This window comes from Lissotriton helveticus, chromosome 9 (genome assembly GCF_964261635.1).
Source record: "Lissotriton helveticus chromosome 9, aLisHel1.1, whole genome shotgun sequence".
Lineage (NCBI taxonomy): Eukaryota > Metazoa > Chordata > Amphibia > Caudata > Salamandridae > Lissotriton > Lissotriton helveticus.
Genome location: NC_136070.1, coordinates 599,210,000 through 599,235,977, shown reverse-complemented (window position 1 = coordinate 599,235,977; position 25,978 = coordinate 599,210,000). Strand labels below are relative to the sequence as shown.

Here is a 25,978-nt window from a genome sequence, read left to right as displayed (position 1 = left end):
GTGGATTACGGGTAATAGTATCTCTAGTTTACTCCCCTATAGCTGTCTTTCTTTTAACATAAGTGTCTGTTTCCTTCCCTTATACTTACTGTTTTTGGTTCGCTTCCGGTTCGCGTACCGGCGAGCGAACTGGGAAGCGAACTAAGAGAAATAGAGGTTGGCACAGTTCCAAATATTGTACCAATTTTTTAATAACGGGGAGGTAGTTCTGAAAAGAACTTTTTTTTTATTGTTTTTGTTGTTTTATATTTTTTTTATTATTTTTCAGAACATTTTTTTACTTTTTTTGAATTTTTCTGAACAGTTTTATATTTTTGGGGGTTTTTCTTGGAGGGGGCAATGAAAACGATTCATTGTAAAGGGCTCAACAGGAGCAACAAAACAAAAAAAAAGTATTTATTATTTTGGGCGTTTCGTACAAACTTGCATATGCTAGTCAATAGCTCTGTTGATCAGAGTGATGCTTCTTTCTCCGTAGCAAATGAATCCATCGCAAAATACGCAGATGTGTTTTACTTCACCAAATCTCATTTGTATATTTGGCACCATCTCCCTGCCCTCTGGTCCCGTTACTTCCGGTACAACAGATCTTCTGGCCATAATAGGGAGATTATCTAGGTCGTTCCGAAACTGTGCAGCACTGTAGTTGTTAGGATGCCACCTAGTCATATGGCGATGCATTGTGTAGTTTCCGAAACTGTATTTTTTCTCGGTTCCTCTGGACAGTCTATCTTGACATATAAGGCAAGTTACGTATCTTGCATTTACTTTTTTCTGACCTTTGGGAATTTTAAAAAATTGCCAAATGAAGTTTTCTTTCCGGTGAGACGTCCTGGGTTCCTCAGGCAAAAACTGCCTCTCTTCCTGCTCTTCCTCGTCTTCCTCTTCTTCCTCTTCTTGCTGAATTATAACTTGAGCAGGTGGTCCACTCTTCCTTGGATGTGGTGGAGGTGGTGGGGAAGCACCAGCTGAAGCTACTAAAGAAGCCATTGCTCAGTGATCACAAAGGGTCTTTCTCTCACAATGATGAAAGTCAGAGTGAGGAAAGAAGGAGGGATTTTCATCATTTGGGAAAAACAAGAGTTCTCAACCAATCAAAAGTGTTCATTTTAGATTATATGACCTAGTCTTACATCATTAGGAAACCAAAAGTGAAATGAACCAATGAAAAGTGTTATTACCAAGTCACATGACTTGCTGTGTTTACGTTAAGCGCTTTGCAGGGCCTCCCGGTTTGCTTCCAGAAACCTGCGCTTTGCGACTCGCTTCGCGTACCAGTTCGCTAACGTAGCACGTCATATGACGTATCACGCGACAACGTGAAACGTCATGCGGACGGGAGGCGTCACGATGTTGTTTTCTAACGCGGCACTTGCGGTAAAGAAACGTTTACCGGCTCGCGGTCTATTTCGCGGCATCAAGGTCAGCTAACGGGAAGCTTCCTGATTCGCGAAGCGGGAACGAAGAAAAAAAAATATTTAAAAAAAAAAATATTCATAAACATATAAAATATATTTTTGGATTTAAAGAAGAATACATTTTACAGCTACAGATATTAGCTGTTAAAAAACCAATGAAATTTACTGAAAAAACCATAGGTTATAGACCATATATAGTTAGGAATTAGCATTTACAAAACCTTGAAAATTCACTGAAAAAACCATAGGTTATAGACCATATATAGTTAGGAATTAGCATTTAGAAAACCTTATTTTACTCACACAAAACCATTGAAATTCCATATATAGTTAGTTGCACTAACTATATATCGTGCACCCGCAATCCACTGCTGATGATGTCACATATTACATCATTCATGACATGGTCAGTGACATCACTGATGACATCACTGATGACATCTCAAATGACATCACTGATGACATCACTGATGACATCTCAAATGACATCACTGATGACATCATGACACACCAATACCAGTTATTACATACGCACTCACTGATTCCTACGTCTACACACACATTCACTCATTCACCCATACAATAACTCATACATACAGTCACTTATTATTACAACACTATCATATGCACTCATACACCTATGCAGACAGTCACACACTGCCACTCATCCATGGAGTTACTCACACACCAAGTCAGTCCTGTAAAGAATCAATCACACTTCCATTTCTTCATCTATACAGTTAAACACAGAACACCATACTTCAGTGACATCACTGATGACATCACTAATGACATCTGAAATGACATCACTGATGACATCTCAAATGACATCACTGATGACATCATGACACACCAATACCAGTTACTACATACGCACTCACTGATTCGTACGTCTACACACACATTCACTCATTCACCCATACAATTACTCATACATACAGTCAGTTATTATTAGAACACTATCATATGCACTCATACACCTAGTCAGTCCTGTGAAGAATCAATCACACTTCGATTTCCTCATCTATAGTTAAACACAGAACACCATACTTTTCACACATATACTAACACATACTTACTCTCTTATACAATCACTGATACAAGTACACATTGATATGCACAGAGTCACACACCTCCCAGCCAGCCACACACACACTCAGTCTTCCATACATCCAGTCATTCTTCAATATGTAAAACGTATTTAAACTTTACAAAAACACACAGACACTAGATGATGTCATCAGTGATGTCATCAGTGATGTCACTGACCATGTCATGAATGATGTAATATGTGACATCGTCAGCAGTGGATTGCGGGTGCACGATATATAGTTAGTGCAACTAACTATATATGGAATTTCAATGGTTTTGTGTGAGTAAAATAAGGTTTTCTAAATGCTAATTCCTAACTATATATGGTCTATAACCTATGGTTTTTTCAGTGAATTTTCAAGGTTTTGTAAATGCTAATTCCTAACTATATATGGTCTATAACCTATGGTTTTTTCAGTGAATATATATATATATATATATATATATATATATATTCACTGAAAAAACCATAGGTTATACACCATATATAGTTAGGAATTAGCATTTAAAAAACCTTATTTTACTCACACAAAACCATTGAAATTCCATATATAGTTAGTTGCACTAACTATATATCGCGCACCCGCAATCCACTGCTGATCATGTCACATATTACATCATTCATGACATGGTCAGTGACATCACTGATGACATCACTGATGACATCTCAAATGACATCACTGATGAGATCACTGATGACATCATCCAGTGACTGTGTGTTTCTGTAAAGTTTAAATATGTTTTACATATTGAAGAATGAGTAGATGTATAAGTGTCTGGACGAAGGATTTAGTAGGTGCATGACTGAATGTATGAGTGAGTGATTAAATGTGTCTCACTGAGTGCATGGGTTAGTGAGTAAACTGTCTTAATTTGTGCATCATTATGTCTGTTGTTCTGTAAACTGCTGCATGTGTTGATCAGTAGCTATATGATTAACTATATGGGTTATTGATTGATTGTCCAAGTATTTGTATAGGAGACTGAGTGTGTGTGTGGCTGGCTGGGAGGTGTGTGACTCTGTGCAGATCAATGTGTACTTGTATCAATGATTGTATAAGAAAGTAAGTATGTGTTAGTATATGTTTGAAAATGTAAGGTGCTCTATGTTTAACTGTATAGACAAGAAAATGGAAGTGTGATTGATTCTTTACAGGACTGACTAGGTGTGTGAGTAACTCCATGGATGAGTGGCAGAGTGTAAGTGTCTGTATAGGTGTATGAGTGCATATGATAGTGTTGTAAAGATGAGTGATTGTATGTATGAATGATTGTATGGGTGAATGAGTGAATGTGTGTGTAGACGTAGGAATCAGTGAGTACGTATGTAGTAACTAGTATTGGTGTGTCAATGGTTTCAAAAATTATACTCTGTATTTAACACTGGGTGAAACAGAGGTTATATTAAAACGTGAGGAGATGCATTGTATTGTCACATGAATGATATCATCAGTGATGTGGTCATTGATGTCAAATGAGATGTCATCAGTGATCTCATCAGTGATGTCATTTGAGATGTCATCAGTGATGTCATCAGTGATGTCACTGACCATGTCATGAATGATGTAATATGTGACATGATCAGCAGTGGATTGCGGGTGCGCGATATATAGTTAGTGCAACTAACTATATATGGAATTTCAATGGTTTTGTGTGAGTAAAATAAGGTTTTTTAAATGCTAATTCCTAACTATATATGGTGTATAACCTATGGTTTTTTCAGTGAATTTTCAAGGTTTTGTAAATGCTAATTCCTAACTATATATGGTCTATAACCTATGGTTTTTTCAGTGAATTTCAATGGTTTTTTAATAGCAAATATCATAAGCTGTCGAATGTCAAGTACGTGGTAAGTGAAAACATTTTCGTGTTTATGCACACTGATCTGCTTTGAATGGTGCCCCCCCCCCCCTCATTTCTATTAGGAGTACTCTCTCTTTGCAGATAGTGAAAGGTAGTTAACGCAGGCCTTTGCCCCCGTTGTAATCCGTCGTGCCTGCTTCTCTCTCCATTTGATTGATTGTTATCCAAGTATTTACTGTTTTAGAATTAGTTCTCTTTGGTTCATTCTCTATTTACAAACAAACACAGAGTCGCAATACTCTGTTTAGTCTTTGCAGATAACGAAAAATCGTGTAAAAAAAAAGAAAAGGAATCGAGCAAAATCAGTAGGCCACTAATGGGATCTCTTTTTGACCTCGCTAAAATAGAAACATTAGGAACAACCCCTCATGACAAATACAAAACTAGTGAGATGAACTGAACTCCACACAATGATGGCTGCAAAACAGCTCGGCTCCGCCACCCACCCCGCCCAAAATAACGATAAAGAGCGGCTGCCATGATTGGTTGCGGAATGGCCACAACGGAGCTACGAAATGGTGCTGCTCTCATGCTAACCCCAGCTTCGGTCTGAAACATCCAGAAACACTGTAGACTACCAATTCGATCAGTTCCGGTAGCGCCCCAATGTAACCCGGTAGAGAAGAACTAGCCCTCCCCTCTTTGACTGATGGTTCTTGTTGCCTGTCCTTTCTGTTGTCATTTAACAGAACTATTTAGCCTGCTGAAAGGGGTTGTGTTTCGACCGCTGGTTGGTGGAGACATTTTGACTATATTCTGGACCTGCGTTGTCGCGTAATGCGTCATATGACGCGCCGCGTTAGCGCATCCGGAAGTCATCCGGGGCGCGCAGCGCGTAACGTAAGCATAACAAGTCATGTGACTTGTTAATAAAACTTTTCATTGGTTCATTTTACTTTTCTTATTCTAATGATGAAAGCCTTGGTCATATCACCTAAAAATTACGCTTTTAATTACTTCCGAACATTATTTTCTCTTAAATATATGTTATAATGTTCCAGGCTAATGTACTTTCCCGGAAATTTTACAACTGTCCTGCAAGTAAAATATATTCTTTTTTCGAGAAAAAGAGCGTTTCTTCGTTCTATGACGGAGCCGTTGAGCAAAACAGGGTCGACCTGCTGTCTTAGTCGCCGATACGCCTGAATATGAGATTCTTATCGATCACTTTATGTTGCAGGAATAGAAAACACAACAGCCCTTGACCATTTATCTTTACTGCGTTCCTTCGTATTATACCTTTTACCCTTCATGTAATTGGTCTGCTTTATTTCACTTGCCTTTTAATGATTCTAAAACAGTGACTATTATTAAAAACTTTACCAATGTATACACTACTACCATGTTTTCTTTTAAAAACCTTTATTGTGAAAATTTCATTATACAAATACGAGCCTATAACCACGTGGGCCTGCCACAGAGCAAACTGTAATCGTATATGATGAATAGACATTTACACTGTAGAGGAACGTAACGGGCGGCCCATTAGGTTGCAAAAACTAAGGTGTCTAACAGTTACGGAATCGGTGGACGTACATTTTATAATTAAAATACGACAGGGCCAGTTACAATAAAATTATCTAGATATACATTTGCGGGCAAGTACCATGGGTGACGTTAATTCGAATTTTCAACAGTACAGTAATCAATAACACATCAGAACTTAATATCAATAGGGATGTCGAAATATTCAATCAATTCTCGTCCCCGCCCGCCATGTGCTTCAAAACTGCATACGTATCTCGTGATTTCAAGGTTCTGCAACCAGTACACAACAAGGAGTTACGAGTCCCATTTATTCCGGCGCCATTTTGGGCGAGGACGGGCAGGTCCAGGATATAGTCAAAATGTCTCTACCAACCATCGACTATGATGATGTTCATATGCTGTATTTATTAGAGTAACACTCATCTGCCCACATGAAATTAATTTACCACAATCTAAACATGTCATTTTAATCTTTCCAAAGTTCTTCTAAATATTTGGGACCGTTTCCCTTGCCTCTGAAGCTCTCAGTGCCACTTCTTTGATGAATGTACTAGCAGGTCAGGGGTTCTCCTCCAAATCTCTCTTTTATGCAGCACTATAATTAATTGGTGCCACCTCTCCATATGACGATGCATGGTATAGTTACCACAACTATATATTTTTTCGGTTCCTCTGGAGAGTTCATCGTGGCAGATGAAGCGTGTAACATACCGGGCATTTACCTTTTTTTGCATGTACAGGAAAGGGAAAAAAAATCGAGCGTTCGAGTTCTTAGGTGTCCCAGGGCCATTTTAGTGGACCAGGCCCAAATCCAAAGAACAGCTATCTCACAGGCTAATGGGGCGACCCACGCCGAGTTTCAGCATTGTAGGATGACCACACAAGTACAGCAACTTGCTAGACATCACCTCGGTGCCATCCGGATCTCGGCGCCCCACTGCAGATGAAGTGCCTCTCAACTATGAAACCACCACGGTGACATCCGGATCTTGGCGCGTTGTGCTGCCTTCGGCCTATTCGCACATCGGTCCGCTACTGACGCCATCTCACAGGCTAATGGGGTGACCCACGCCGAGTTTCAGCATTGTAGGATGACCACAACAACTTGCTAGACATCACCTCGGTGCCATCCGAATCTTGGCATCTCAACGCCTAGTGGTATCTTCCATACAGAAAATATTGTTACGCTGCCTTTGGCCCCATTCGCACATCAGTCCGCAACTTAGACATCACCTCGATGCCATCCGGATCTTGGCATCTCAGCGCCTTGTGGTGTCAGTCAGAAAATATTGTTGCGCTGCCTTTGGCCCCATTCGCACATCAGTCCGCTACTGACACCATCTCACAGGCCAATAGGGCGCCCCACGCCGACTTTTACCATTGTACGATGGCCACACCAGTGGCACAACTTCCTAGACATCACCTCGGTGCCATCCGAATCTTGGCATCTCAACGCCTAGTGGTATCTTCCATACAGAAAATCTTGTTACGCTACCTTTGGCCCCATTCGCACATCGGTCCGCAACTTAGACATCACCTCGGTGCCATCCGGATCTTGGCATCTCAGCGCCTTGTGGTGTATTCTCTTCAGAAAATATTGTTGAGCTGCCTTTGGCCCCATTCGCACATCCGTCCGCAACTTACACATCACCTCGGTGCCATCCGGATCTTGGCATCTCAGCGCCTTGTGGTGTCTTCTACTCTGAAAATATAGTAGAAAATATTATTGCGCTTCCTTTGGCCCCATTCACACATCAGTCCGCTACTGACACCATCTCACAGGCCAACGGGGCGCCCCACGCCGACTTTCAGCATTGTAGGATGGCCACACCAGTGCGGCAACTTACTAGACACCACCTCGGTGCCATCCGGATCTTGGCGCGTTGTGCTGCCTTCGGCCTATTCGCACATCGGTCCGCTACTGACGCAAACTCACAGGCCAACGGGGCGCCCCACGCCGACTTTCAGCATTGTTGGATGGCCACACCAGTGCGACAACTTACTAGACACCACCTCGGTGCCATCCGGATCTTGGCGCGTTGTGCTGCCTTCGGCCTATTCGCACATCGGTCCGCTACTGACGCAAACTCACAGGCCAACGGGGCGCCCCACGCCGACTTTCAGCATTGTAGGATGGCCACACCAGTGCTGCAACTTGCTGGACACCACCTCGGTGCCATCCAGATCTTGGCGCGTTGTGTTGCCTTCGGCCTATTTGCACATCGGTCCGCTACTGACGCCGCCTCACGTGCCAACGTATTTTCTCCTAATTTTACACCCTATGCCGCATAACAGGTCATGTGACTTGTTTATAAAACTTTTCATTGGTTCATTTTACTTTTGGTTTCCTAATGATGGAAGGCTTGATCATGTGACCTAAAAACAACACTTTTCATAGGATGAAAACTTTTTTTTTTCCCCAAACGATGAAAGCCCCACCTTGTTTCTGGATGTTTCAGACTGAAGCTGGCGTCAGCATGAAAGCACCACCATCTCGTAGCTCAGTCGTGGTCATTCCGCGAGCAATCATGGCAGCCGCTCCCCACCAGAAGCCTGCAGGAGTCGGAGCCCCCAAAACTTTTGATGAATTCTCAAGGCGGAGGGGACGCTTTCGAGAATGAGGTCCAAGACCTAGCAGACAAGCGTCCGATTTCCAAGGTGTCCCAGGGCCATTTCAGTGGACCAGGCCCAAAAAGGAAACAGCCTGCCGCCATTTTGAGAGTCCTGTGACAGCCGCCTATCGCTGCACCGCAAGAGTGGGCGCAACTCAGCTGAATTGCGGCTTTTGACACAGTGGACCAAAAACGGACGGAATGGCAACTGAAACGGTAAAGGGGCGCCCCACTACAACAGATGACACTCCACCTGGAGAGGCCCATTCACGCCGCCTCCCCCGGGGCGCTCCACGCCGTTATTCGGAGCAGCATTGTAGGATACCAAAACCAGTGCGGCAACTTACTGGACATCACCTTGGTGCCATCGTTCTGCTGCCTTGGAACTATTCGCGCAACAGTTTGCTACTGATGACCCACCCCCCGCGACGCCCCATGCCGTTATTTGCTGGGTGGCAACTTACTAGACATCACTTTCGTGTCATCTAGATTTCAACGCGTTCTGCTGCCTTGGAACTATTCGCACAACAGTTTGCTACTGATGACCCACCCCCCGCGACGCCCCACGCCGGAAATCTGGACGTTGTGCTGCGTTGGGACTATTCGCACAGCCGACCGCTACTTCGTTGTTTTTCCCTAAAAATGTTTATATGTTATTACTATTTTTGTTTTCTTGTATATATTTATAAATTATTAAAGTTTTATAATCTTACTACTTTGTCGGAGTGCTATATATTTTTAATGTGACACATAATTGTAAAAACTTTGATGTACAAACAGTCATCCCTGGAATCTTCCGCTTCAGGCTCGGTCCCCTCCCCAATCACAATACAGGATGGTTTTCAGATAATAGCAACGCTTCTGCTGTGACGAATCTCATCGAGTGTGGGCCTTCATCTACTATAACTCCTTTGAAGAGGGGTGATTCTTTACAGCTGTGGCCATAAACTACATCTGCAGGGCTAGCTGATACCCTAGGACCAGCCTGGACAATCGGACACAGAGGAAAAGGAGTGTCAGAGGGTGCGGTAGTGAATAGGGCGAAAGGGAGGTGTCGGGCGGGCACAGGGTGTGATTCTCAGGGAACAGCAGCGCAGATGGGGGAGGTTTATTACCCATGCATAAGACAGAGAGCGGGGGTGACCACTGCCTGGGGGAGATGTTTGCGAGGGTGGGGAGCCATGCTAAGGATCGACAGCGTGCACAGAGTGGGTCTGGTCAAGGCATCTAAAATGGCTGCCGTGCACGACAAAAGTGTGGCATTTGAAAAAAGACAAGATGGCGCAGACAATGTTTTTCAACACTTCCTGATTTCCTTCGAATCGAACGTTAACAGACGTTGGGGCATATTACCAAAGTTAAGCGATATTTATCCCTAACGATGCTTAGCAACGATTTTTTTACCGTCAGAAATTATCGCAGATAAACCTTGCTATTATCAAGGTTTATCGGAAATACGATAAAAAACGACCGCAATGCATTAATATCGCTGAAAACTCAGCGATATTCATGCATTACCGAGCTAATGCTCTTAGCCATGTTATCCACCTCCCATTGGATAACATGGCTAAGAACTGCTCAGGGCAGGTGGTAGCTTTTAGAGATATTCGCCCTTATCTCGAATATTTCCAAAAGTTGATAATAGGAGATAGCGATGTTAGCGACTGTTTCCAGTCGCTAACATCTTGGCATGCCCACTTTGCATGTCATTAGTGATAAATATCACTCACATGCAAAGTGGGGCCCAAGATGGTCGCTATCTTCTACTAGCCGTCGCTAACTGGTGTTAGCAACAGCTAGGTAATACACATATAATTTTATCTCCGCGAAGCGGAGCGCTGTTACAGATATATATCTTGTTTCTGAACGTTAATTTCTCAAAATGCACTGAAGCACATATATTGAGACCTAGCAAAGGCACATCGGGCTACCAGTCCCTACAATTTTGCCAAGTTTCGTGCAAATCCATTCAGCTGTTCGATCCTACCGAGAGACAAGATGGCGGCCGCTACGGACTGTTTGGAATGTTTACAGACACCGGAGAGCCAATCAGCTTCGCTTCGCAAAGCTCCGTAACGCGAAAAGTACGCGAAGCGGTGCGCTGTTACAGATATATACCTTTTTTTGAACGTTAATTTCTCAAAATCCACTGGAGCACATATATTGAGATCTAGCAAAGGCACATCGGGCTACCAGTCCCTACAATTTTGCCAAGTTTCGTGCAAATCCATTCACCTGTTCGATTATTATTATTTTTATTTTTTTTTGCCCCGCGGGGCCCTTTTAAAACCTCCACATCAAACCTAGGGGGTGAGCGACAATGTACTATGCCCCCTTATGGTCATTTGCCCCTTCGCTTCGGCCTCCTCTTGTCTCTCGATCCTACCGAGAGACAAGATGGCGGCCGCTACGGACTGTTTGGAATGTTGACAGACGCCGGAGAACCAATCAGCTTCGCTTCACAAAGCTCCGTTGCGCGAAAAGTCCGCGAACCAGTGCGCTGCCCGGTCCGCTGTTACAGATATATATCTTTTTTTAAACGTTAATTTCTCAAAATCCACTGGAGCACATATATTGAGACCTACAAAAGGCACATCGGGCTACCAGTCCCTACAATTTTGCCAAGTTTCGTGCAAATCCATTCAGCCGTTCGGGCTAAAAGTGAGGCCAACCGCCCTATTTAAAACTCAATGTTAAAAACACGTTTTGGGACCCCCCTTTTTTCTCGGCCCCCCCTTGACGAACCCCCCCCAAATTTTCAAGGGCTGCTCAGAAACAAAATGTGCCATTTTCCTGAAAATTTCAGCCAATTCCGTCCACAAACGCCAAAGTTATTAGACATAGAATTTTCAAAAAACCCATAGAGAAAAAATCCTAACTATATATACCTACTGGCGACCGCCAGTAGGTAATATATATATATATATATATTCATAACTGCACAGGAACCCTTTCGACAAACAGCCACTGGAAGTTTCTTTAAGCACGGTTTAATGGCAGCATGCTGGCAGCTTACACTGAACAGAAAGCAACTTCATTAAAATCCTACACCAGACGCGTTTCAAGAGCCACACGCTCTCTTCTTCAGTGGCGTGCAGGTTATAACGTGGATTGAAGCGCCCGCTCTGGCTCACAGTTAATATTCTCCACCTGCCTCAGTGGGCGTGGCCGACAGCATGGCCTTCTGGATGGTGTAGTCAGAGCCTGTATTTCCCCAGTGGGAGTGCTTCATATTCACAAATAAAACCGTATATCTTTCCAAGTGGATCGAAATCGCCAAACAGTCAGTCTCACTGTCTTGCTTTTTTGTTGCCATAGTGCTGAGAACGAGTGTCACCCTGCAATGACACCAGTCCATCTTCCCTCCTGTTAGAAAAGACACCCAGCAGGGGCCTGATCAGGATCCGCTGCAGCTGCGGGCTGTCATCGCGACCGGGAAACAGCCGCTTTTAAATTCATAACTGCACAGGAACCCTTTCGACAAACAGCCACTGGAAGTTTCTTTAAGCACGGTTTAATGGCAGCATGCTGGCAGCTTACACTGAACAGAAAGCAACTTCATTAAAATCCTACGCCAGACGCGTTTCAAGAGCCACACGCTCTCTTCTTCAGTGGCGTGCAGGTTATAACGTGGATTGAAGCGCCCGCTCTGGCTCACAGTTAATATTCTCCACCTGCCTCAGTGGGCGTCGCCGACAGCATGGCCTTCTGGATGGTGTAGTCAGAGCCTGTATTTCCCCAGTGGGAGTGCTTCATATTCACAAATAAAACCGTATATCTTTCCAAGTGGATCGAAATCGCCAAACAGTCAGTCTCACTGTCTTGCTTTTTTGTTGCCATAGTGCTGAGAACGAGTGTCACCCTGCAATGACACCAGTCCATCTTCCCTCCTGTTAGAAAAGACACCCAGCAGGGGCCTGATCAGGATCCGCTGCAGCGGCGGGCTGTCATCGCGACCGGGAAACAGCCGCTTTTAAATTCATAACTGCACAGGAACCCTTTCGACAAACAGCCACTGGAAGTTTCTTTAAGCACGGTTTAATGGCAGCATGCTGGCAGCTTACACTGAACAGAAAGCAACTTCATTAAAATCCTACGCCAGACGCGTTTCAAGAGCCACACGCTCTCTTCTTCAGTGGCGTGCAGGTTATAACGTGGATTGAAGCGCCCGCTCTGGCTCACAGTTAATATTCTCCACCTGCCTCAGTGGGCGTGGCCGACAGCATGGCCTTCTGGATGGTGTAGTCAGAGCCTGTATTTCCCCAGTGGGAGTGCTTCATATTCACATATAAAACCGTATATCTTTCCAAGTGGATCGAAATCGCCAAACAGTCAGTCTCACTGTCTTGCTTTTTTGTTGCCATAGTGCTGAGAACGAGTGTCACCCTGCAATGACACCAGTCCATCTTCCCTCCTGTTAGAAAAGACACCCAGCAGGGGCCTGATCAGGATCCGCTGCAGCGGCGGGCTGTCATCGCACTCCCACTGGGGAAATACAGGCTCTGACTACACCATCCAGAAGGCCATGCTGTCGGCCACGCCCACTGAGGCAGGTGGAGAATATTAACTGTGAGCCAGAGCGGGCGCTTCAATCCACGTTATAACCTGCACGCCACTGAAGAAGAGAGCGTGTGGCTCTTGAAACGCGTCTGGCGTAGGATTTTAATGAAGGTGCTTTCTGTTCAGTGTAAGCTGCCAGCATGCTGCCATTAAACCATGCTTAAAGAAACTTCCAGTGGCTGTTTGTCGAAAGGGTTCCTGTGCAGTTATGAATATATATATATATATATATATATATGTATATATATCCAGTTTCCACTCTCTGCGCAGTAATCCCCACGCCAAAGAAGACGAGAGAGACGGACTCTTCAAATCAGCAGCAGCCGCTGGTAATTTTATTTTTTAATCATTTATACAGTGCTTTGCTGTGCCCTCTACCAAACGCGTTTCGGCAATCCCGGTCGCCTTGCTCGCTGGTAAACTAGTGCTCACACCCTCCTTAGTTTAAATCACACTTCTACCAATCACTGATCGTTACAATACATGGAAATGGAGAATAGACTATATATATATGCTTTACTGTTTTCAGTTTCTATTTTTACAACATTCTATTCTGTTGTTTTTTTTCTGTGTTTTCAAGTGAATTCAATACCTTAAAAAAACAGTGGTTATCAGTGGTTACACATTTTCGTGCCATTATAAACAACAGAAACAGTGTTTTTCCGGTGTTTATGGAACTTGAGACAGGCAACACCAAAATAGTCTAACCACGGACATAGCTATTCATGCCAATACTGGTGCCCCTGAAGATTATAGTTCTCTGCGACAGGTTTTGCAACAAATGCGTTGAACTGGGCGCATATGCTCTCAGAGTTATTGAAGCGGTCAAAAATGAGGCAGCACTTTTGAAACTCCTGAGAAAATGTTCCTTTATGGAAAGGATCTATAACTTTTACAGAGTACCACAGTGAGGCTTCATTGACTTCAAATGCCATGGTTGGTGAATTGCTATTTCTCATACATTGTAAATTAAAAGTTCCTGAATTGCTCCTCAACATTTCTATGCTTACCAAGTTGCAAGCACACTAACATGGAATATGTTGCAGTGCCAAAGTCACTAAAAGTGTCACCCAGTCTACTCTCAAGGAGATGCTTCACATCTACACCAATTATGCCGAACGCTTGATAGACAAGGGTGTTTTCCGACTCTAGTTTTGTTTATCATGTCTACTACAGCAGTCATGCTTTCCTGTAAAAATCTAAGAATGCAGTAGAGTGTACTTTTTTTTAAATCACTGTCAATATGTGACCAAAGAACCTCACATTTCTTGCCTTTGGCATCATCACTCAGCAGAAGTTTTGTAAACGGTTGCATCATGGATAATATAGCATTCATGGCCTCTAGGACTCTGAACCACCAGCTAAGTGACACAATTGGGATGACTCTTTCTTTGATGCCACACAAAGCACAAAATGTGCGTTTTAGTTTCTGTGCATAACAAAACAGTGCACCAGAATGGACTAAAAAGTCAATAGTATTCTTCATTAACTCTGAAGATTGCAAAGATGCTTTCAGCATACCATCTACCAAGTGGCAAGAATCTCTTACAGGGAAGCACTTCAGCTCAGGTATCGATTTTGAGTGTCAAACCAAACTTTTTCATAAACGTAGTTGAATCACTGCAAATACAAACAAAATCACTCCAATCTTTGTTGAACTTGGTAAGAACTTTTTGCAGCAGCTTTCCAAGTGACACTGCTTGCCATGTTTTCCAAACGTCTGGTGTAATGTTTTCACCAGTATCCCAGATGCTTTGTGACTGCACTCTTTTCACATATACCTGTCACTATAACTTGCATTGAATGTTTAAAGTCTGTGGTGTTTGGCAATTCACCTACTATCAATACTGACGCACTAGAAAAGGGGGCTGATCTATCATGGGTATTTACCCACTCTCTGTGGGTAAATGTAATGTTACATATTGGGAAAGATTCGTATGAAACCTAAATTATTCCTATCAGTGAAAGACTCAAATGTAGCTAATAATTCAAATATGATTTTGATATTTCCTGATTCTCTAAAGTTTATAAAATAAATAAACAACACCTAAAATATGCTTCTAATCCCTGTATCTTTAGACCAAAGACCACAAAACTGAAAAAAGGAATAAGAAACATTAGTTTAGTGATATCCCTAAACAACAAAACTCAAGCAGAATAATGTTAGCACAGTCTTTCTTACTGCTACCTTTTATAACAAAGTTACATTGTATTGAACCCTTAAGGAAGAAATAAAAATGACTGTTTAACTCTCCTTTCCCTTTCTTTGAATGGCATTTAGTTTGTGGTTGTGCAGGTTTTATTTCAGTGTTTATATGTTTACACTGGTGAGGGCTATTTCCCTTCTGGTGGGGTTTTATCAGTTATTATAGGTTTAAACCTAAAATATTGTCCAACAAGATGCCCAAAAGCATTTGAGAAGGCACTCGACTGCGCCCTCACCATTCGTCATTTCAATGCAGCGCACCTCAAAGCTCCAAAGTTCACGATTAGTGCCATAAGGCATTAACATATTTTGCACTGAGCAACGCCCACTGGAGGCCATGTTGGAAATAAAATTGCCGGAAACAACAAGAAAGTGAGTCTTCAGTGTTACATTTCATGAGCTGCCCATAAAGAAGAGGCGCTGAGCCTAGAAACGTGTTGACACTAATTATAAAAGTTGGAGCTTTGAGGTGCGCTGCATTGAAATGCCGAATGGTGAGGGTGCACACGAGTTCCTTCTCAAATGATTTTGGGCATCTTGTTTGACAATATTTTGAGAACGGCCGTCCTTCCATGGAGAGGGCACCATCTCGAACGAAGAGAGGCTTTAGAGCCGAATAAATCGACTCCGGAAAGAGCAGCGCCCCAGATGCGAAAATGGCTCCTCACAAAGCACCGAATCCTACTAAAGGACAAGAGAAATGCTTTTATTTTTCAAACGTGCACTTTAACTTACTAAAAGAAATACAGTACTTGCAATTGGGACCACAATTCCCATAAGGCATTAAAATATTTTGCACTGAGCAATGCCCACTGGGGGCCATGTTGGAAATAAAATTGCTGTAAACAACAAGAAGTGAGTCTTCAGTGTTACGTTTGAGGAGCTGCCCATAAAGAAGAGGCGCTGAGCCTTTAAACGCATTGGCACTAATTATAAACTTTGGAGCTTTGACGTGCGCTGCATTGAAATGCCGAATGGTGAGGGCGCACTAGAGTGCCTTCTCAAATGCTTTTGGGCATTGTGTTTGACATATATATATATATATATATATATATATATATATATATATATATATATATATATATATATATATATATATATATATATATATATATATATACCAATGTTTCTGTCAATAGTATTCTCACATATAGCCCATCATGTGTTTTTGTGGTCTACTAACCCCATTTCGTTTCCACTTCTTTTCATGGATTTTCCCAATTATTTTTGCTGCTATCTCCATAGTATTGTACTTATTCTTAGAACCATATTCATGAATAATTCCTACAAGTTTATGTTTTTTGTCTACCAGCGACCGTGTGAAAAAGATGTGGGAACGACACGAAGAAGTTGTGCAGCAACTGAATGTTCATATGGCAAATAAAGCTGATAAGAATATTGATTTGAATGAGACCTACAGCAAATCAAGAGATGCCAAAATGGCAGTCAGTGACTTGGCATTGTGCCTTCATGACTTGGAAGAAGACTTGGCTCTGGAAAAGAAGCAGCACGCCAAAGAAATAGAGATACTTAATAAAGAGGTAAAGGGGTACAGCACTTAACACTAATCTGTAATGCATGATTTTATCAGGCATAACCTATACTGTTGTAGAGAAATATGTATCATTGAGATTGTGGTGTGTGTGTTATGTACTGTTTGTAAGCTTATGCCTTCACACTCCTGTTAATTAGCATGTACGTTCATAGGTGCATGCGTGAATGCATGTGAATTTAAATGGGACTCTAAGAGAACATATTTCAGAAAGGGAGGAATGACAAATATAAGGACAATGTGAGTGGTACTTATTCCTTCTTCATTCCTGTCCAAATGATAGGTGCCTTTTCCACTGTTAAGCGGTACAAAAGTAGGTGGTGATGGACGGAGCATCTGAACCAATCAAACACTCACACCCAATCAACAGATCTGGGTTTAATCCATCACCGTTCTTTAGCCCACTCTGCCACCCCAGTTCAGACATGGCCATATGCAAATGAGTCTGACCCAGTGCCTCATGGGAACAGTCCAGCCCGAACTGCCAAGCCATGCCTTCCCTGGACCGGAAACAAGCTTCCTAGGACCGGTTTCTGGCATTACAGCCGTCTTCAGCCAGGCTTGCATGAATCCAGTGGCAAAGTGAGCAATTTCCACTGTTAAGGCATTGACTGTAATAAAGGCAAAATATACATTTATCAGGGATGTTGAATTCCTTTAGCCCAACGCCCGGGACAAATTGTTTGGGGTCAAGGGCTACAAGTTTTCATGTGCATTTTGTCCTTAGGACAAGTAGGCCCAACCCCCTGCAGCACAAACCCTTTGGCTGACAGTTTTCAGTACCACATTTTGGATCAGGGAAGGGCACTGTCTTCAGTTAAAGTTACATTTTTGTCCATATGTTAATGCTGTTCAAACTTGTATTTGTGGTTTGTTAATTGAAAGCCTTTGTTATTAGGGTGAGGCTCTAAGTAAATGTTGTAAGCTCCGATTGCACTACTGACAGTGGTTCCAGCATAAAAATGTGTACACTCGTTTTCAAAGTTTAGCAGTATGAGGCTATGTATAATGCTCCCAGAATGCTCTCTGATTTGATGCAAATATTTGCAGAAGCATGAAAGCAAGATTGGATTCATTGCTTTCAAAATAAAAAGGTTCATAAAAAATGAAAGCAGGAAAAAAAACATTTTGCTAAACTATTGTAAAATTTCAGGTACCGTTTCTTTGCAGCATCATTTAGTAACATGTGTTAATGCATGCTACTGATAGAGATCGCAGGTCACCCGGCCAACAATTTTCACCATACACGTACCAGGCCCATAATTTTCCAATTTATCATATACATTAATTGGGTGACCTAACAACTCTACTACCAGCAACCCTGGTTCCTTCTTACTTATTTCTATTGTACCCGACTTACCAATCCACTGTTACGGGTACCTATGATCCACAATGGATCAGGGAGCTAGCTGTAAAAGAAAGGCAGGCAAAATACAAAACCCAACTTATTTCTATTTCTGCATTAAATGATCACAGACAACTGAGAAGGTTTAAAAGTTTATCTAGAAATCAGATTCGGAAATCATCAAGTTAACAGTTAGAAGGCAATCAATAATCAAGATAACGAAGAGAACATAACCACAGAGAAACAGTGTCAGGGCAACCATTTATGAGTCTATAAGAAAGTTATAACAATGCGATCTACTAAATGGATTTTAGAAATTTGGATCACGAACTAGACTTTACTGTTTTGAGAAAAATACTGCAAGGTAAGGATTAGAAATTCTATACATCTATAGGAGGGGAAAAATTGGAACACGCTATAGTCCTAGCAACTTTACGTAAAATCAGATTTCAGGAGAAATTTATATACCCCAGTTATGTTTCATAAACAGTATGGAGAGAATGTGTTCTAAAAGGTAGGGAAACATAGGAACATGCTAAGGAAAATATACTGTAGGACTTTTATAATAGGTTGCGGAAAGCATGGAACATTTACATATGCAAAGAAATGTCTTTATTAAAGCAAAGACAGAAAAATAGAAGGTGCAGTATAGAGTTTTCACACTATATTTACCTAGAAAGGTGTGCAGACCAACCCTGGCCACGGATCAGTCAAGGACAGGAAATACCCCAAAGAAGGACAGTCATCTATGGGACAGCAGGTGCAGATTGGACACCCCAGGACAGGACAGGAAAACCAGATTAGGATCAGGACAGGACCACCAAGGCACGACCAGCACCCGCAGTTCGGAAGCAACACCTGCGCTCCACCCTCTCTGCAGCTATCAGTCAGAACCCCGATTGGGTTAGCGAACTCCCCAGCAAAGTGCTCCGCCAGCACTTAAGGTTTAGTAAAACCTTTAGAGTCTATGGTCAAATTCGGACAGAGTGCTCCGCAGCGCTCTGTATTCAGTCACCTATTGAGTGCGTTGGGTCAGTGACAGGTCAGCTATTCAGACAAGTCGGACAAATTCTCTAGCTAAACCTAGGCTAGTTATACTGTTTTCGGGTCAGTGTACCACCCCCCAAATGTTTCAAGTGTCAGAATCCCCAATTTCGATTGGTCCCCAGGTAGGAAAGGTCAACACACCAATCAGAACAAACTTCTACAAGCTCGTATTTGCATGTTATGGAACCGCCTAGTGAATTTGGGGTTCCCATGACCTATTCTACAGAATACAATAGCAGAGTATACAATTGTTGCGAATGCAGTACAAATTCTGTTTCTCCGGCTGGGTGAAGGTGCATCTTCCCAGGCACATCTTGGCAGGGACCTTGAGTTGGCATCTTGTCAATGCCACAGCTAGAGTTTGGACATGCGCAGACTATCCTCTTAATATGGAGTCTTGAGCCTCGCATCAGACCCTCAATACCGCGGTACATGAAAAGTAAGCGAAAACAAATTAAAACATAGAAATAAATGAATTCACCATATACCATGAAAAGCTACTTTATACTTCTCAAATCAGAAAAATATACTATTGCATTACAGTTAGTGCAACAGACAATAACACAAGAGCAATTGCGCATGCTTCACCATGTGAGTTTTCAGACAGCCATTTTAGAGGCGAATACGCAGGCGCACATTTTCCCACCAGAACTGCAACTACGTCACGTCACGTGAGTGTGACTAACGCATGCGCAGTAGAAAATTCCCAAGCGGCGGCCATATTAAGACAAGGGTTATTCGTATTAGTATAACACATAGGCAAGCATCACTAAGATACATGCATATCCAAAATAAAGGAAATTAGTAAAACATACGAGTTGTATTACAGGATTATAAATTATTCGAGGTTCTTGATTTGAGCAAGTCGCGTAATATGCGAAAACTTGCTTCATCAATCCCCTCTTTGATGATATTTACTATCATCACAACTATTGGAACCAGATGCCAACTTTTCTCACACTTTGTGCATTTCTATTTCTTCCAACATCCTATTCAATTTCTCTTTCACATCTTTATCAGGGTGAGAATTTTTCACCCTTTTGTAAATCTGATTATTCAAGTCTTCTAATTCAAGTTCATCCACGCTCCGTTTCACACCTCTCTTATTCACAGCGTATTTCTTTGTGTGTTTGCGGCATTTGCAATAGACAAATATGAGAAAGATGATGAAACCTATCACTCCAATTGGCATCAGTACCTTGAACAATAAACTTTTACCTAAATTAGCAAACCAATGACCTACAGCGGAGAGACCATCAGTAAGTCTCTTCCAGGCACTATCAACCTCTAGTGGTTTGAGTTCCTTTTCCAATTTAGTAATGTTCTTTACGTACTTTTTGATTTGTACACTTTTGTCCGGTATGTAAGTGCAACAATGTTGCGCTTTCAACATCCGGCAGACTCCGCCCTCTTTTGCTAATAAAGTGTCCAGCGCAAGTCTGTTCTGCAAAACCATTGATCTGATCGCAACCATTTCGGTATTGACCAGCAGGAATCCATGAGCTGTGTCAGTAGACAACACATCCACTATTGTGGATAATTTGCAAATTCTGTGTGTGTTCAGAACCACTCCCACTCCAGGTATCAGTGCACTAAAAATACTACCCATTATTTCACCTACGCTTTCTCTTTTACTACGCACTAAGCCATTAGTGTTTTCATTGCTTCCAGCAATTTCCTTCACATGGTATATTTTCGGGAAGACAATGCCAAAGTAGCAGCTTCCATACCAGTGATCCGGCAATTTGAAATAAGCCTTGTTTCCACATATATAATAAAATCCGGGAAACACAGGTTCTGACCCATTTTTGAAATCCCAACCTCCAATTACCTTGTAATTGTGCTCACATTGACTGGAACCAATGAAAATTTTATTATAATAACTAGTCTTATCGCGGTGAAGACAGAGTTTCCCTTTTCTTTCGAAATCCAGCAACAAAGCAGGACCACTCCCACCATTTGAGGTGCTTTCCATGTTTTCAGCCCATTTAGGAGTTCTTTGCCTTTTATCATTTGCCTTTCTTGGGAAACTCTCCCTTCTTTTCTCTGCCATGTTTAAAAACATTTTTTCTTGTTCATGTAATGAACAGGTCAAGTTATCTCTGGGTGCTTCATTTAAGTCTATGGTACCTATAGTCAGGAAGTATTCTCCCATATAACGTGTAACGTCACTTTTAGTATGTACAGGATTCAGATTTCCACGTATGGGAAGTTCAGAAAATATCACGTCAGAGTAAGAGTAATAGTACTGTAACGGTCCTCTTTTGTAAAATAAACTAGCTAAAATGCTACAGGAAATTCCATAGGTCAAAGGTAGGTGATGATACGTCACGCCTTCAGCTACAGAAGTAGGTAGCTTCATGCAGACATAACAGTCTTCTATTTCCATAGTTTCTACATAGTGCACTAAAAGATTAGCGAAAACATTTAACTGTGTCTGGTTTTTAACTCCATGATAGTGTAGTCCTTCCTCATCTGATGCTTCTAAGTCTCGTTTGGTTTGTCTGAGTGTTTTTTCACGTCTTTCTACACTTCGTGTTGTCAGTTCTTCAGTATCAGTGGTCATAGTCTGAGTAGGGTCAATATTAGTATTTTTGCTCACAATATAAGGAATGAAAACTGTTAGTCCTATCCAAATTATTAACACTATTGCTATGCTACATATACATACTCTGCAGCATGTTTTGCAACAACTGCGTCTAGGCCTTCCATTCACATTTGAATCAGACATTTTCGTTCAGAAGAAGATTTCTCAACCCCTCTTTGTAACTTTGCACAGGTAGCTTACCCTGCACAACTTCAGGTTAGTTCGTCTTCCTTGGCAGAATAATCAGCTGTCTGTTCTTCGTCACTTTCGTCAGTTATATCAAGATCTTCAAATTCCTCCAACACTAAATATGTCCATTCAGGATCTTGGTATTTTTCGTTCAGTCTTTTTGTTCGGTCACTCTTTCTTTGTGAACTTTCTCCAACTTGCTCTGCAATACGAGGACTTTTCCTTCTTTCTGCAAGTTTTTCCTCTACTGTTTTTATTCTCAGTCTCAGTCTCTTAATATATCTTGGTTCGATATGTTTCTTCTTCTTGAGTCTTTTAGTTGGCACTGTGATTTGGCTTTCTTCTAATGCTCTTTTATTTTCATTTGTTTGTGGCACTTCTGATTCTTCCCTTCCTGTCTGACTAGTTCCAGGTCTTTCTTCTATTTCTTCTGCCTGGTTACTAAGCTGGCCTTGTTCAGGTGTATTCTGATTTTGACTTTCGAGCGTCTCTGTTTCTGTGTCCTGAACACGTTCTTCTAGTTCTATCTGATCCTGTTCAAGCACTTCGATCCCTTGATTTTCTTCTGCTTGAACCTTTTCACTAATTCTGGTCTATCCCTTTTCGATTTCAGGAGTTTGTGGAGGTGTGTCGATCACTTGTTCTGTCCCTGTCTGTCCTTCTTCCTCCTCAGACTTGACGTGAATCTCAATAATCTGAGGATCTTCGCCTGTGCCTATCTCTTCCTCTCTATCCCACTCTCTGTCTGCATAGGTTTGACTTCTTGTTCGGATTGGGTCATTAGTCAGGTCGATTATGGGTATCCAATCATCTTGACTGGTGCTCGGTTGTTCGTCATCAGCTACTTCAGGACCAACTTCTGCAGACCCCTCAGCTGGACAACCTTCAGCGTCAGTTTTCTTGTCTGAAATCACCTTCTGTGTATGGCTGGCATGGATCCACTTTGGAACGCCGGCACACTTCACCGCTGTCGTGGTCACCAGTATTATTTGGCGTTGTTTTCCCCACCTCGGTGCAAGGCAACTCGAACGAGTATGTTTCTTGATTCTAACCCAGTCGCCAGGAACCAATTTGTGGACTGGAGTTGTTGGATTGGCGACGGCGTCTTCCCCAATCTGGCGAGAGATAGAACGCACTTGGTCACCCAGTTGCTTGCAGTACTCAAGTACCAAATCATCAGAAATGTTTAGCAGTTTATGTCCTGGTACCCATGCTTGTCTCATCACTCTTCCCATCAGGATCTCATGAGGGCTCAGGCCTGTTTTTCGGTCTGGAATACTGAGTCCCATCAGAACACGAGGTAAAGCATTTATCCAGTTCATGCCCGTAAAGTCACACATTTTTCCTAACCTTGATTTTATAGTGCCATTTATTTGCTCCACCACTCCAGAAGCCTCTGGACGATATGCACAGTGCAGCTTTTGTGAGATCTTAAATGCCTTACAGAGCTGATCGATTACCTCATTCTGAAAATGTTTTCCTCTATCTGATTCAATTGTGACTGGAACCCCGAACCTAGGTATTAATTCACGTAGTAATAATTTAGCTACAGTTATGGCGTCACTCTTTTTAGCAGGGTAGGCTTCCACCCACTTTGAAAACAGGCAGACAATGACAAGGACATATCTCATTCCCTCACAGCGAGGCATGGTGATGAAATCAATCTGTACTCTTACAAAGGGACCTCCTGATTTTCCAATTTTTCCCAATTCGACTACTGTCCTTTTCCCAGCGTTAAACTCCTGACATGTTAAGCACCTCTGGCAGAGTGACTCTGCTACCTTCCTGAACTTCGGATTGTACCATGTTTGTTGGAAAACCAGAACCATGGCGTCCCTACCAGTGTGTGAATCTCCATGTATCAGTCTGGCCATAGAAGCAAGCAGATGTCTAGGCAACACAGGCATACCATTTGGGCCCACAATGACACCATCCTCACTTCTCGGTCGACAACCAAGTTTCTTCCATTTTTCTTTCTCTTTTTCTGGCACCGCATGCTGCCAATCTCTCAACTCTTCCCAGGTAGGCACCTCTTCAAACACCATAAGTTGGCAGCTGTTTCCAGGTCCCCCCAGTTTAATATTTACAGACATGCGATTTCTGGCACAATGTTTGGCCAATTCATCAGCAAAGTTATTTCCCAAAGTTACATGGTCAATGCCAGATTTATGAGCAGCGCATTTGACCACTGCCAATTCTTTTGGTAATTGGATTGCTTCCAGTAAATCTTGTACAACTTTCCCATTTCTGATGGGAGTACCTGAAGAAGTCAGAAACTCCCTCCTTAGCCACAATTGGCCGAAGTCATGCACAACTCCGTAACAGTACTGACTGTCAGTATATACTGTTATTCTTTTGTTTTTCCCAATTTTACAGGCTCTTATCAATGCAATCAATTTGGCTACTTGTGCAGACTTTACTCCATATAAACAGGAAGCTTCTTTAATGGCGTCTAGAGTGACTACAGCATAAGCAGCGCTTAGGCCTACAAGTTCGTGTCTCATACATGAGCCATCCACGAACAGCTCCTCATCTTCTACAGGCAAAGGTACTTCTTTAATGTCTGGGCGTGGTTTAGTACTGAATTCTGTCAGATCTATGCAGTCATGTTCATCCTCTCCCTCGGCTTCCATAATCATTGAGTCAGGGAGCAGGGTAGCTGGGTTCAGGATATTACACCGAGTAATGACCACATTTGCAGCACCCACGAGAATCCTCTCGTATTTAGTCAGCCGACTAGGGTTGAGATACTGGGTCTTAGTTAGGGTCAGTAAAATTACAACTGCATGTGGAACATACACAGTTACAGGATGTCCCATGACAATAGATTCACTCTGTTCTAGATTCGTGCAAGTTGCAGCTACTGCTTTCAGACATCCGGGTAATCCAGCAGCCACTGGATCCAAAGTGGCAGAAAAATAGGCCACTGGACGTCTAGTCAACCCATGCTCCTGAGTTAGGACTGACAGTGTACAATTATCTTGTGTGTCACAAAATAGGGCAAATTCTTTAGAATAGTCAGGCATCCCTAAAGCAGGTGCTGTACACAGACATTCTCGTAATTTAGTGAATGCTGTCATGCCCTCATCATCCCATTCCACTGGGTCCTTTGCTCCTTTCTTTGTCATTTTTATCAAAGGTTTTGCCAGGACTGCAAATCCCACAATCCATTGCCTGCAGTAACCTACCACTCCAAGGAACATTCTGATTTCTTTCTGAGTACGGGGTAACTGCATGTTTCGAATTATTCTGACTCTCTCAGAAGTGACTTTTCTGATGCCTTTTTCTATCTGGTGCCCCAGATATTTCACTGATTTTGTACAGAACTGCAATTTGTCAGGGGACACTTTATGTCCTTTTTCACCTAGGTGATTCAGTAAGGCAATGGTGTCAACAACACAATCTCTATGACTTTTAGATGCCACTAAAAGGTCGTCTATATATTGCACCAAGACAGAATTTCCAGGTAACACTAAAGATTCAAGGCACTTTTTCAAAATCTGATTAAAAATAGAGGGACTTTCGGTGTACCCTTGGGGGACCCGATTCCAAACGTACACGTGACTGTCGAAAGCAAATGAGAAAATAAATTTGCTATCTGGATGCAATGGGATCGAAAAGAATGCATGACATAGGTCTATCACGGTAAACCACTCAGAATTCCAGGGAATCTGATATAGGATCACTGCTGGGTTTGGAACAATAGGACAACAAGGAACCACTATTTTGTTTACCTTTCTCAGGTCCTGCACTACCCTGTACTTGCCACTAGGTTTCTTAATTCCAATTATAGGTGAGTTACATGGGCTACTCATCACTTCTTGTATGATGTTCGCTTCTAGCAGTCTTTTTATTTCAATGGCAACTCCTGCTCTCACTTCTGCACTCATTTTGTATGGCTTGGTATTAGGATAAACTGCATTTTCTTTCATGGCTATTTGTATGGGGTCTACATTTGCCATTAATCCTACATCCTTTCCCATACTTCTTGTTTCACTGTCTTTTGGAGTTCTTCAGGT

General features: G+C 42.3%; 1 protein-coding gene across 1 annotated transcript in view; it reads left to right on the top strand.

The window, feature by feature from the left end:
* CCDC175 (coiled-coil domain containing 175) overlaps window positions 1–25,978 on the top strand; it is a 414,158-nt gene that overhangs the window by 151,813 nt on the left and 236,367 nt on the right. The window contains exon 5 of the mRNA XM_078660614.1: window positions 16,552–16,780. Within this exon, the coding sequence (XP_078516740.1) occupies window positions 16,552–16,780 (229 nt within the window). The remainder of the gene's footprint in view (window positions 1–16,551; window positions 16,781–25,978) is intronic.